The 13,645-nt window shown below is 43.6% G+C and overlaps 1 protein-coding gene across 1 annotated transcript in view; it reads left to right on the top strand.

Moving 5' to 3' along the window:
- Positions 1 to 13,645, top strand: part of ctnna1 (catenin (cadherin-associated protein), alpha 1) — an 81,403-nt gene that overhangs the window by 54,769 nt on the left and 12,989 nt on the right. Inside the window, exons 13-16 of the mRNA XM_084469892.1 lie at positions 42 to 193; positions 3,516 to 3,626; positions 5,945 to 6,126; positions 11,613 to 11,718. Of these exons, the coding sequence (XP_084326018.1) occupies positions 42 to 193; positions 3,516 to 3,626; positions 5,945 to 6,126; positions 11,613 to 11,718 (551 nt within the window). The remainder of the gene's footprint in view (positions 1 to 41; positions 194 to 3,515; positions 3,627 to 5,944; positions 6,127 to 11,612; positions 11,719 to 13,645) is intronic.

Below are 13,645 nucleotides of genomic sequence, written 5' to 3'. Positions count from 1 at the left end.
TATTTGTCCTCCCCCCCCCCCCCCCCCTCTGTCTCCTGCAGTTATGCCCCGGTTCACTGAGCAGGTTGAGGCTGCGGTGGAGGCCCTGAGTGCCAACCCCACCATGCCTGTGGACGAGAACGAGTTCATTGATGCCTCTCGCCTGGTGTACGATGGTGTCCGGGATATCCGCAAGGCTGTCCTCATGATCAGGGTAAGAAAGATTTAATGGGAGGGATTTTTTCCCCTTGAAGGCTGTTGTATGACCTTTTTCATATCCCCTAGCAGTTGGCTGATTTTGTTTACGCGACCATGGGATTGTTGACCAGCCCAGTGTTTTCATACCTAAATCATCGCACCAATAATGTAATCGGTTGCGCTGAAATCACGTCTTCGCTGTCTGTAAATAAGGCTCACTTGTACTCATGATGCAATTATCTCTCGACTCATTGTTTACCGTTGATTCTTCTATGAAAGACTATCTACTTTGGGAATACCAGAGCCAATTATAGATGTTAAGATTAAGCAACTTGGGACTTTCCTTTTACTCTGGGCTTAAACACTGACGGCATTCTCCTCTTTAAGAAATTGCTTCTCCTTGTCTATTCTGGTGTAGTGTATGCGTGGCTGGTTTGCTTGCACCAGATGTGTTTTTTATGTAATGTGTGTGACTATGCATCTATGGCCAATGATAAAAATGCCCAGGCTAGTGTCGACCTAATTGGCCAGAGCTGCAATGTAGTCCAACAGCCGCCCTAGCTTCTTTGCGGGTTAATGATCTTTCCTGGCTAAAAGTAGGACTAAAACAGATGGTAGTTTAGTACCGTTGACGCGTTGTCTAATGGGCCGATGTTAGACTGACAACCATACCTCTGTAACAGAAAAACGGAAGGCTCTTAAACGCTAACCATATAACCAGTGCTTAAATTTTTTTAAAATTTGATTTCCAATTTATTACCAGATTACCCGGTAATGTGGTTAAAAGCTGAAGCTCTTTTGCAAGCAAAGCCTAATTATATATTTACCACTTACTATATTATGCCATCGTCTTTTATTATTTGTTCGTCTTTAAACTATTCAACCGACACTATTAGCCCTGACAAGGCTTTGTGCATACTGCCCTAGTGCTTTTAAAAATCTACTTGGGATCCCATTAATAATGCCGTTCGGGCTTAAGACAAACACCTAATGTGGGAAATCATTGTGCAGTATTTGCATTATAATAAGTAATTGATTTAAGACAGTGGGTTTTAATTAGCATTTTCTACTAGGAGTGAGAGCGAAGGAACTACATTCAATTTCTCCTCTCCCTCTGCTCCACTCTTGTTATCCAGATTGATTAAGTCGTTAACACAGGGCCCCTGGGGCTGGCTGAAGCCTACCTGATGTGTGTGTGTGTGTGCGCAAGGGTGGATATGGGTGGGTGTCTTGAAGGGTGCATGTCGGTATCCTAGCACAGTATTTGTGAAAAACCCCTTATGAATCTATCAGCGCCTTGGCCTGCAATCAACAAAGAGCAGATCAATGCTGATCTCTGCTCACTACTGAATAGGCAAAAAAAATGCCTTCCCAGGTGTTTGCCAGGACTTAAGTAACAGGTGTTGGGAGGCAGGCATTGCAGGTTTCATAGTGATTAATCAGCAAGAAACAGCTTCGCTATTAGTCAGGTCGTTCATGGTGGTTCCAACAGTTGCTATGCAGGACCTTGCCAAGGCTGGCGTTTGAGTGTAATGGCTTTTCATTGGGCTTTATAAGACTGTAATAAGTTTCTTTGATGTTCCACGTGTTGAGAATGAGGCGGTCAGTGCATTGTGTTATTTAAATTACAGTGCCGTTCCCAACACTGCTGCTGTTCTATGCCACATTAATATGGTATAAGTGCAACAAGGTCCAATTTAAAGTATTCTACAAGAACGGGTTTTATATCGTAAATGACAGCGTTATAATTTCAAACATGACAGACTATGAAAGCCTACAAGTCATTGAAGGGGAAACAAAAACATTGGTAAATATATCCAGACACCGTGTCCACCAGCTCAAAAACACATGCTTGCGGCGACTGACACATGTGCCCTTGCCATGTGGTTGGTCAACCCTCTATTGAAACAGACAAGTGTGTGGCTTTGGCTACCTAAGACAGACAGAGTCTTTAACCTCTGTAAGTGGAGCGCTGGCAGGCCTTGTCGGACGTCCCTTGGGTATGTGTCAGGCGGGCACAATTCTCTCCCACTTACACTGACATCAGAGGATCTGCCTCCAAGACATCAAACAAACTGTCTCAAAGTCAGCTGAGCCGCCGACATTGAGATGCAGAGGTCGGACCACTCTTTTTTTTTTTTTTCCCTCTCGTACTTTCGCAGTGAGTCACAGCCCAAGGTGGCTCCGTGGGCTCTGGGCCCGGTGGAGAAACAAAACAAGCCCACCGCTCCCCCATCTCACAGCAGGGGTTTTGCCTAAGCATTGCGGGGAACCGCACCCAACAAAAACAATGCATACCAACTCGTGACTGCTGTCTTCCACGACGAGAGCAGACAGAAAAACACTGCATAACCCCAAAGCTCATATTTCCAATCTCATTTCCCACCCCGCGCCAGCCTTGTCACGTCTCTGGCTCCCCTGTTCGGCACACACTGCAGGGTATCAACTCGGAGTCTCCCACGTCTGCAGGCTATCAGCGCACAGGCCACAGCAGGTGTTGTCTCTGCACCGCTGCACACCGTAGCCGGGGTTGAAAGGGTTTGCCCGTGAGTCAGTGTTGCTCTGTAACTCAAACTATAGCCCCCTCTCCCTCTGGCAACCGGCACGTCTCTCTGTATTCCATAAAGGAGGCGGTGGGGTGGTGCGGAGAGAGAGGTGGCTATTTTTAGCTTCCAAAAGGTTCAGAATCCATTAAAGATGGGTTGGCGCGGCAGGGCTTCGAGACGACAGGATAAGCGCGTGTCATGGCACAGGAATGGTAGATGTGTCTTCATCTCTTCAAATATCAGCCTCCGCTGGCCCATGTTGCCCCGAAATGTATGTTCATGTCAGCACGGTGGTGACTACATTTGGTTTGGGTGTTCGACTCCACGGAGCTCCTAGTGATTGAGTATTGTTTGCTTTCTGCCGTTTACCGTAAAATAAGGTTGGTCACGGTTTGAGGCAGGGCATGGGAAACAGATCATGATCAGGTGCTTCAGCATAAAGAGTGCAATTGAATTTATGCTGCAGTAGTCTCTGCCCACATAGTGGAGACAGATTGGATGCTGATTGAGGTTTACCCCCAATATGCTCCCGACCAGTTTGTACCTTAATTTCCCCCCTCAAAATGCACAGGCAGCACATTACACATGCATTCCAAATGGATCAAGGCGTTTGTCTCGCAGTAGAAAATGGTATGCCGGGCCCTTGTCTGGAGGACATTCATCTGACGCCAAATTTTGGAGGTACCAAAATATACATATCATGCTTGTTTAACACATCATTCCTCCCTTTTCTTCTCTCTGCTTTCTTCTTCCTTGCTCCACTCCCTTCTCTTCCTCGCTGTCTCCTGGCAGACCCCTGAGGAGTTGGACGACTCAGACTTTGAAACAGAGGACTTTGATGTGCGTAGCAGGACCAGCGTGCAAACTGAGGATGACCAGCTTATTGCTGGTCAAAGTGCCAGGGTGAGTGCTTGTATTTTTTTGAATATATATATCTATATATACATCCATATCATGTTGCCGGGCGACACGCCCTGTGCTGAAATTGTATCTCCTGGGCTCCCCACATTTTTAGCAGAACATACAATGTTTCTCTGTGGCAGCCTCTGCCATAACATGCCATAGCTCTTGAGTCTTTGAACATTTATTCATTTATTCTGTTGGCAAGGCTACTTGCCAACAGAATAACAGCTACTACTACTGGAATCTTTGGTCTGTGGCTCACTACCAATTCAATGTTCAAGGTCTTGAACTAAGAATCTCTGATTGAAATTCTGAGAAACCAGTGGGTTGTTGGCCCTTCGTAATTGTGTTTGGATAAACTTCCATCATAAGATGGTATTCATTCATGACTAATGCACTGGAATATTATGTGCCCAACTATAATCTTTGGTTTTTCATTTAGGAAATGCAATCTCCTTTTTTATATACAATACATGGTTGTTGTGCCTTGTGTAACTTAAATACTACACTCCATTAACCATCCATCATCTTCCTGTACACATGCGTTCATGACTTCATTCAACTTAATAACTGCATTAGATGAAACCAAGTTAGGCTCACTCACCTGAAAAATACATTACTCCTGTGCTTTCAATGGATCTCCTAATACTGCCAGAAGGGTTTTATCTAGGTGTGCGTATATTGACTTTTCATTCACTGTAGACACTATAACCAAGGCCCTGGATTAGCTAAGGGCCAGTCTCCACTGTATTGGGCCATGTTGACCATCAGTGACTGTGTTTGACCGCAGGACTTATGTCACACCATCTATCTTTGTTCAACATGTAATGATTCAGGAGCCATTATAGCTCTGGAATCTATATGTTTTGCTTTGTTTAGTATAGGATAAAATCACAATGTCCTTCTGGAAATATTCATTCACATAGATGGCATAAAAGTGTTGAGCCTCCTTTCATATAAATATAAAAACCTCAAATCTGTCAGTTGTCTGTAGAGACCAAATTAAAATCCTCTCATCGAACAATAGGACTCCTGCTGCTCGCTCTTTTGAAGAGGTGTAGTCAAGTGTGACTTGAAGCCTTTCCCGCTATTATCACCAGTTTTGTCTTCAGTGATAATGCCAAGTACAGAAAAAATGCTACATACTTAGCGACACTAATGAGCAACTTGATAAAATGGCTTTTCATTTGTATTTATATTTAAATTGCTTCTCTACACCATTTTCCCCATATAGCTCAGTTTTTCTGCTTTTCACAAATTTCAAATTTTCCGAAATGATTTGAATTTCCTCATTGGAAGAGCAATTTTGTTTATGGTTATCTTGATACATTTACACTCTTCAATCATTGTACAAAAATCCAGAGGGAATCGTTAATTAAATATAACGGCCTGGAAGTGTGTGATGCTATATTTGACCTTCTTCCATTAAGTAGGTGGCCACTGCCCTGAAATGCACATTAATTACAGGTCCACACACCACTTGGGTTGCTGCCCTTAAACTACCCAGTCTAACCAGTCTAGAACAAGAGCCAAATGATAAACACCCTTGCACAGGATATTAAGTACTGCTTTATCAATGCCCTGCTATTGATCTCTTCTAATGACCAGAGTGAAATAAATGTATATTTTCCTTCACATGTCTGACCGGAGTCGTCAGTCTCGCTCTCGCTCCATAGTGTAATGTGGGAGTCGCATAGCTTTGTAGAGAAGGGTTTTGAACCCAGTCCTCACAGCAGGAAATGAAACCTCTAATGATTTCACAGCCCCCACTTAGTCAGGGGCCAGGCAGTGAAATGCTAAGCCCAGTGAGGTGGCTGTTGATGACTGTTATCTATGGAGAGGACAGCTCTTTCATCTCTTTCTGTACACTTTGAAAAGAGTTGAATGGGAAAATACTATCTTCTTTGGAAAGTAGTTAATTTTCTACCCCAAAATGTGAAATTCTAAATGTATGTCCTACTTTCAAAGGCACATTATTCACCTACAGCATATCTGAAGTTTAGTTCTTAAGAAAAAATCTAAAACAAAGTAGTTTTGTTTTTATCAAGGGATACTTGAACATTTTTATTTTACTTATTATTCAAAAAAATCTCACTGAAGGAAACAGTGGTGTGTTGGATGGGGGGTGCAAAAGTAATGCACTTCTCTAATCTCTGACACCATGTTCCATCCCGCTAGTAACAAACAACCCTTCATCCTTGGTAGCTGGAGGCTATTATTAAAAAATAAGCAGGAGTTGCAAAGATCGCCCTGACGTTGCTTTGTTCCATTGGGCTCCACTGAACTCACTTCTCCTGTCCCTCTGTCCACCCCTCCAGGCTATCATGGCCCAGCTTCCCATGGAGCAGAAGGCGAAGATCGCCGAACAGGTGGCCAGCTTCCAGGAGGAGAAGAGCAAGCTGGATGCTGAGGTGTCCAAGTGGGACGACAGTGGCAATGACATCATTGTGTTGGCCAAGCAGATGTGCATGATCATGATGGAGATGACAGACTTCACCAGGTAAGCCTGTTCCACTGTGTGTGGGTGGGTGGGCGTCCACATGAGCCACTGGTACACAAATTGGTATCCATAGTGTATGTTGATAACCTGTTCTAATTTTAGTAGACGGAAGCGTTTTAGTCTCTCTTTGACATCACCATGGTGATTTGTTCACCCCACTGATCTGCATGTGTTGTGTTAGTCCTCCCTCGCATTGATATTCACACGATTGTGCAACAGCAGCAGAATGCCTCCAGACGGAACACATTCACAAGTTCAGACTTTGTCAAACACAATCAGCCAGATACGGAACCGTTTGTTTCCCATCAACAAAATAGTGCATACATAGGCCCTCGCTTGAACAGTATATATTTCCCGGATCAAATTCTGAAATGAATTTGATCTTATTTTTTTTTCTCTTCTACTAGTAATATGTAGCAGGTCGTACCTCTCCATCACCAGTATCTGTAGCGTGTAGAAATGTTCAATGGGGAGCTTTTCTGATTAGATCTGACCAGTGACTGGTTCACTGCTTTCTATCTCCTGGACACAATCCAGTGTCCTGTCTATATTCATTTTCCCCTCTGCAACCCTGCTTTCACTCTTTGACTGATGCAGTAAATGCCCCCCACTTACCCTGGGTTACGTTTCCAATTTGATTTGCAGAAATCTGATAAGTGCATGTCAGACATGAGTACAAACTTCCAATACATTATTTCACTTCAAGGCCATTTGTTTTGATGCCAGTGGAGTGGTTGGGTGTGGAGCATTGTATGCATGGATCCACCCTATTCATGTCAGATAGATATGTTTACGTCATTTAGTCCCAGCAGTGCAGACAATTCTTGAGCTATTCTTGAGATCTGTTAATTTATAGATATGTCATACATTGACATACATTTCAAATACTCGAGTATCTGGACTCAAAGAAATTATCCTCGATTGGCCCAGTGTTGCACTCACTAATACTGCCAGCAGTGGGGGTAAAAAATCGACACATTGACAATTATGGATACAAGGAGAGAAATCATAAGTACAGGGAATGAAACAAAACGGAAATACCAAACTGGTATCATACTGATTCCCCTGCAGTGTCTCTGGTGTCTAGCGTGACGAGAAAGAAATCTGGCTTTTTGATGTAGCCATATTTTTGCAGGATATATTTTGGGTGAAATACGGAGAGTAAAGGGCAGATTATAACGGAGGGAAAGGTTAGATCATTTTTGTGACGGTCAGAAGATTCTGGAATACTGTTTTAATGCAAGAAGCTAGTCTCTTTTCCATGGGGCTTTGGGGCTCAAGCTCAAATGTACCTATTGCATGCATGTATGCATGAACATATTTTTGCTCCTACCTTTTTACAAAATGTCGTCCAAAAAGTTGACTGAGAGGACATCTTGTGCACACAACTGAGTCACAGTAGTAATAATGGTGAAAGTCAGCCATTCAATCTTCATTGTCAGAAGTGTCAAAGTTCATCTGTCTCCCTTATGGCTCAGGTATAATATTGGAGCGCTTTGGTAAACATTTAAAGGTGAGCCCTGCCAGTGAAAGGCAACCATTGCAACCATTGTCTTTTTTATTCAATCCATGCCCTAGTGGATTAACAGGACATAATTACAAATGCGTCCAACTTCCAATAAGCCTTATGTGTAGGGCTGGGCGATTTGGCCCAGAATAAGACCTTGATTTAAAAAATGATTTAAATCGAAACAAACTAAAAAGACAAATGTATGGTCCATGCTCTGGCAGCATCTTAATGAAGCTCTTTTTTGTACTGTATGAATGGAGACCATATTTTTTAGATGTTATATGTGTTCCTGCCATCGGGGTCCTTTCTTGTCATGTGGAATGACATATGGAATTGAAAATGCAGCTTCCAAGGTTACCTGCCTTTTTTTTCCAGGCGCTTTCAGGGCTGTAGCTGGCATCTGCATCTCTCGGTGCTACACACACTAGGGATGTTAAAAATGTGTCGACTCAACGATCGATTCTCGACTCGTGCTCCGGTCGACTCTAAAAATATAATCTTTTTTTAATATATATATATATTTTTTTTTATATGTAGAAAGTTCTTAAATGTCCTGTTCAAACTGTTGCAACAACTTTCTGTTTTCAAAATAACCATTTAAAAATTATAGCCGGAGATATGCTACCCATAAGCGTAGTCGAGGCGAAGGGGTTCCACGATCTGATCGCATTTCTCGAGCCAGATTACACCGTGCCATGTCGCCAAGCTGCTTTCACATATGGACGTACAACCGTCTATGACTGCGGTTGGAGAAAATGTACAGCGAAGGAGCAGGCTCTCTCCGTGAGATCCTGTCCTTAGCGGCATTAGGCTATGTAGCTTAAATAATGACATAATCAGGCCGTATAGAATGCAACATGTTTAATAGTCTAACTTTCAAATCGATGGGAATAAACATGACCGTCTGACTCGCAATATCGAGGCAGAGTGTTAAGAGTAGCATATGTGTGTGCGTGAGAATGGCAGTGTGTGTGTCAGCGAGTGAGCGGACGAGCGAGGAGAGCGAGCGGTAGCGTATGTCAGTCTAGTGAAGAAACGAATAAGTCTGGTTGTGTGAATAAAGTACCATCCTGTCAAGAATCGGTGGCCGCTTCATTCCGACCTATAAGCAGACCCACTGCCGGTCAAAGCACACAAAACACTACAGACAGGGAACACGAGCTTAGCCCACTCTGCATTCTGAGTCGTTAACATCCCTAACACACACCTGCCATTCCACCGCATGTCTCTGTCCTAGAGGCTGGAAAAAGTTTGGTCGGGTTCCCCATAAACGTTTGATTATTCATTCGAAGCCCCACTGGTTATTCAACCATGAAAAATTGGAGAATTTACATTATGGGACTGTGATGTAAACACATTACTTGTATCTAAGACATGTCTCATCTTTACCAAAGTTAGACACGTTTTCCTCGAACAATGTTAAGGCTAGTTGTGGTGTTGACCATAAGCGGCCTCACTTGCAGAAACACTGTCTTCATTTGCAAAACAAGAAACCTTTATCGATATTACAATGGATTTGATTTGTCATGCTTTGTTTATGCTCAATGCATACTTAAAATGGCCTTAAGTAATGTAGTCAGAACAAAACAATGCATTTCCTATTCATGATGGTTGCCCTCGCTGAGAATGCATGTTGCATTTACAGTGGGTGTTTGCAATTTTACTAGCCCCTACTCATATGAGCTATCAAATCACATTCACAACACGCTGTATATTAAAAAAAGGGTCCCCTTCTGTTCATCACATTCTCTCAAAAATATAAGCTTGTTGGCCGTTCCTAACTTAGAAAACAGATTATGAAGCAATAATGATGTTCTAATGACCCTGAGCTAATAGTCCACACCATTCAGTAACTGTAATCAATCAGATTTTTCCTCATTATCTGCTGATGCTTATTATCGGCAGTGGGAGAAACATTATTTGTACATATTTATTGCCAGGACTCCAATAACCCTGTAGAAAAACACAAAATCAATAATAAGCCTTTTTGTCCCTTATTACAAACACAAAGATGGATGTCTTTGGGTGGTGGATGTTTTGTTTCTGATGTTTTCGTCTGTCCAAATAGCAGAAAGTGGCTGTTAATCTTGTCAATGCCCGTGTTCCTCTAACCATATATCTTCACAGCATGTCTGTGCTCTCAGATTTAGCATTAGCATGGAAGGTCACTAGATATGTATTTCGGCCCACACCAAAATTATTGCCCCTTCAACCTTGAGCTGGCACATAGCTTCGCCAAGGTTAATGCTATGTGGGGTAATTGATCTAGGCCCTTGTCCCGACCTATCTGCCGAGAGGTGGGATTCTAGCTCCTACTTAGATTATGGCTACATATTGGTGGTCATGAATAAGGAATGTGCTTTTGGAAGCATGCAGCGTGTTCGGGAGCCACTTGTCTAAAGGCGCTGTGTGCTTACGGTCTAGTGTGGATGCGGCCCATCTGGACTCCCGAGGCTGTCAGGCTCTCACCAGTACCTTTTTTATTAAGGCTGGAACAAAAATGTGTTATAATTAAAAAGGTAAATCTGGAGCACCCCATGCACTCTGCCTTCCCGGTTACTGGCCAGTATTTGAAATCAATTTGCATAGGAAAAGCCAGATATGTAGAGGCTTTTTAGCTGGTACTGCATACTTAAATCTAGCCCTGGCGCATACAACAACAACAAATACATTTTTGACTATTTATGAGATGATTCCACCGCAGAAGTTTAATCACTGTTAAAGCGACTGATGTGTCAAGCCCTGATCCAAATCCTAGTTTTCTAACTTGTTTTTGTCCTGTCCCGACCCCACTCCCTAAACTCATTACAATAGGCGTAGCGCTGTCTCCAGGGTCAGTCCCTTTCCCTGGGGAGTTCCCAGTCTGTGCTGTGACGCATGACCCCTCGCGGCTCCTGACGGGCTCTGTGGCAGAGGGGAGGGCAGAAGAGGGGATGGCTGGGAGATTGGATGGAAGGGGCAGCGAAGAGAACACAAAATTCCATCTGTTCTGGGTTGGATGGCTCATTTTTTTTAGCCTGGAGAGAGGAGTTTTGAATCCAATTTATGCCTCTTGCCAACTGTGTCCCAGAGTCCCTTGTGGGGACGCGACACTGGCAAATAACACAGTAGGTTGGGTCAGGAGTGGGTGTGCTCGAGGTAGGACTACCGCAAGGTCCTGAAGAAGAATGGATACGTTTGTAATGGAAGCGGGAGAGTGGGTGCATTGATTTATTATGTTTTAAGACATCATCATCATCTACCTACATCTATCATCTATCTCGCTCTGCCGCTCGCTCCTTCCTTTCCTTTTGCCACTTCATCAACGGCAAAGAAATAGGCAGACAAATGCAGAGTGGGTGTTTTCTGTTTTCCCCATACCATCTGGATGTGCTCGGCTCAGACTACATGGAACAAGTCATCTCATTTTTGTTACCCATCAGATAAAGCCTGGGAAGACACTTGTGGTGGGTGGGGGAGAGACCAAACAAGCCAACACAGCAGGATTTGACAGCACCGTATCTGATAGGCGAACAAGCGCCCGGCAGTGTCCACAGCCAGTGCTGATGTGATGGCCTTCAAACTGAAGGCTGTGCCCCTGAGTTTAAATGCGTTGTAAACCGTTCACAGCCCCGGCCGATGGAAATGGTGCCAGAGGAGGGCGGGGGGGGGTGGTGGTGGTGGTGGTGGTGTGTGTGTGTGTGTGTGTGTGTGTGTGTGTGTGTGTGTGTGTGTGTGTGTGTGTGTGTGTGTGTGTGTGTGTGTGTGTGTGTGTGTGTGTGTGTGTGTGTGTGTGTGTGTGTGTGTGTGTGTGGAGATTTCACTCACGTGGCTTTGTGATTTCGCTGTGACCAATACCTATATATCAGACTGCTCTGTTAATCTCTGCTGGCTGTCCCAAAAAAAAAAAACTTCACGTTTTTTCTTTGCGTTGAAATCACAGGAGCTCCTTCACCAATTACCTTTTTCATCTGTTTTCTATTTTATTTTTCTACAGGGGGAAGGGGCCACTGAAGAACACATCTGATGTCATCAGTGCTGCGAAGAAAATTGCAGAGGCCGGATCAAGAATGGACAAGCTGGGTCGCACCATTGCCGATAATGTAAGGCTAAAACCAAACCCAAACATCAGCATGGATGGAGCCATGCTGAATGACACTCTTCACCTTGAAACATGTAAACCAGTTAAGCAGCAATGTAGTAGACATGCCAACACAGGTGGAAGTGTGGCAGGGTGTCATCCAGGCCAAAACAACTGTAAATTTAGTTTTGGAAATTTGCCACACAAAGGTTAATTACTTGCTTCAGCTGAAGCCAGCAATTCACTTGGGCACCCAAGACTTCTGCTGGGTTTGGACTAGTTCCACAGTTCAAACTCTTCAAACTCTTCCCATATGTTGATATGAACATTTATTGGTCTATATTTCGAATGCATTTCATTCTTCCTCCATCTCTTCTTTACATGCTTCCAAGGCCTGACATGTTAATGAAGTTGGTCTTCGTCTGTAGTGTAGTGCAGACTCACTCTGCAGTGGGTTACATTAACAACTCTGTGTACGGTACATTTCAACATGCAGCTCTCAGAACGGAGTGTAAATAATTGTCTATGAACACGCCGCTCGGGGGCCAGCAATGCGCTCTAAAAGAGGGATAACCACCCAGATGTAATATGTGACGATAATGCCAGTGGATTTGTGATGCTAAGCTACTTTGTTGGCTGAAAATGAGACATCTGTCTATGTTGGCTATAGTAACGTTCTATCACGCTCTCAATTGCATAGCTAAATTCGCCAAAGCTAGGCTCAGTTATGTTTATAACCGTGAGAATAGACGCAGTTGACTTGGCAAGTGGATTTCTTTTTTTCTTTTTCTTCTGGCTGATGCAGGAAACACTAGTGTGCCAGGTGCAATAACTTCATTGCATTCAGAGCCCTTTGTGAATATTCTCACAAAAGGTCATTCCAGTTGCATTTTACTTTGTCCGTGTCCTTTTGTCTAGGACGATAACCAAATGAATTTCAATATATCTGCCACAGCCGTACCCCCTCATTCACCTTGATATTTAATTTACCATTAAGCTTCATACTGACCATGTATAACAGTACACCCATTATCGCTTTTCTCTCTCAATAATGACCTTGTTGGAACTCAACCAACGGTTCGGGAGCACTTTGATGCAGAGTTGACTCGTTGGAGACCACAGACTGCTCTCCCTTTCATCTCCCATTCCCCAATTCCCTACTCCATCATCTTTCCACCTTCAATCCCTTACCCCGAGGACTCTGCTCCCTGACACAGGAATACACATATTCAATTATCTATGGCTTCATATTTCACTTAAATACCAGGACTGCACCACTCCTCTGGGTACATGAGGTCGGCCATGATTTACTCCTCCCCCTCCCACCCCCCCCCCGTCTACTCATGTGCCACCTCCCGCACAAAGTGGGGCTCCGTGGCATTGTCGTCGTTGCAATATGTATACCATGTGTTGTTCATGGAGAGATTTTACAGCGATGCTGGCAGTGAGACGTGCTTGTCAGATTGAGGTTGACATGGTCCTCCCCTGTGAAGATGCCTCTCTTTACCACAACACAGGTCTACCAGATGAGTGTTTTTCCCCCTTTCTGCAAGCATGTATGTGTGAAAGGATAACCGTTTCACAAGCAGAATTTTATTTAAACACACATTGAGTTGTCAGTTCTTCTCCCAGTTTAGCGAGGGTTCAGTCAAGCACAATAAACTAACCGCTACTCTATAACCGCATGTCATGCTTTTAGCTGCTTGCCCTGTTTAGCCATTCGCTTTGAATCACAAATCTTGTGCCATTATTTAATCTGATTTAGCAGTGGGGATGTACATACAACAGGATTCTATTGCATAATTAATGTAGATTCGTTTGCGATTGCTTTCCTCATGCCAATTGTTTTGGCATGTAACTGTGGGTTAGGAATAAAACGTATTGTGCCAGGGCATTTGTCAAATATTTACTACTCTGAAAGGTTCATGAGGAAACGTGTGAAGGAGTAA

Source organism: Micromesistius poutassou, assembly GCF_964030765.1.
Source record: "Micromesistius poutassou genome assembly, chromosome: 6".
In the NCBI taxonomy this organism is placed as follows: Eukaryota; Metazoa; Chordata; class Actinopteri; order Gadiformes; family Gadidae; genus Micromesistius; species Micromesistius poutassou.
The sequence above is the reverse complement of the archived record's forward strand: the minus strand, read 5'-3'. Positions and strand labels throughout refer to the sequence as shown.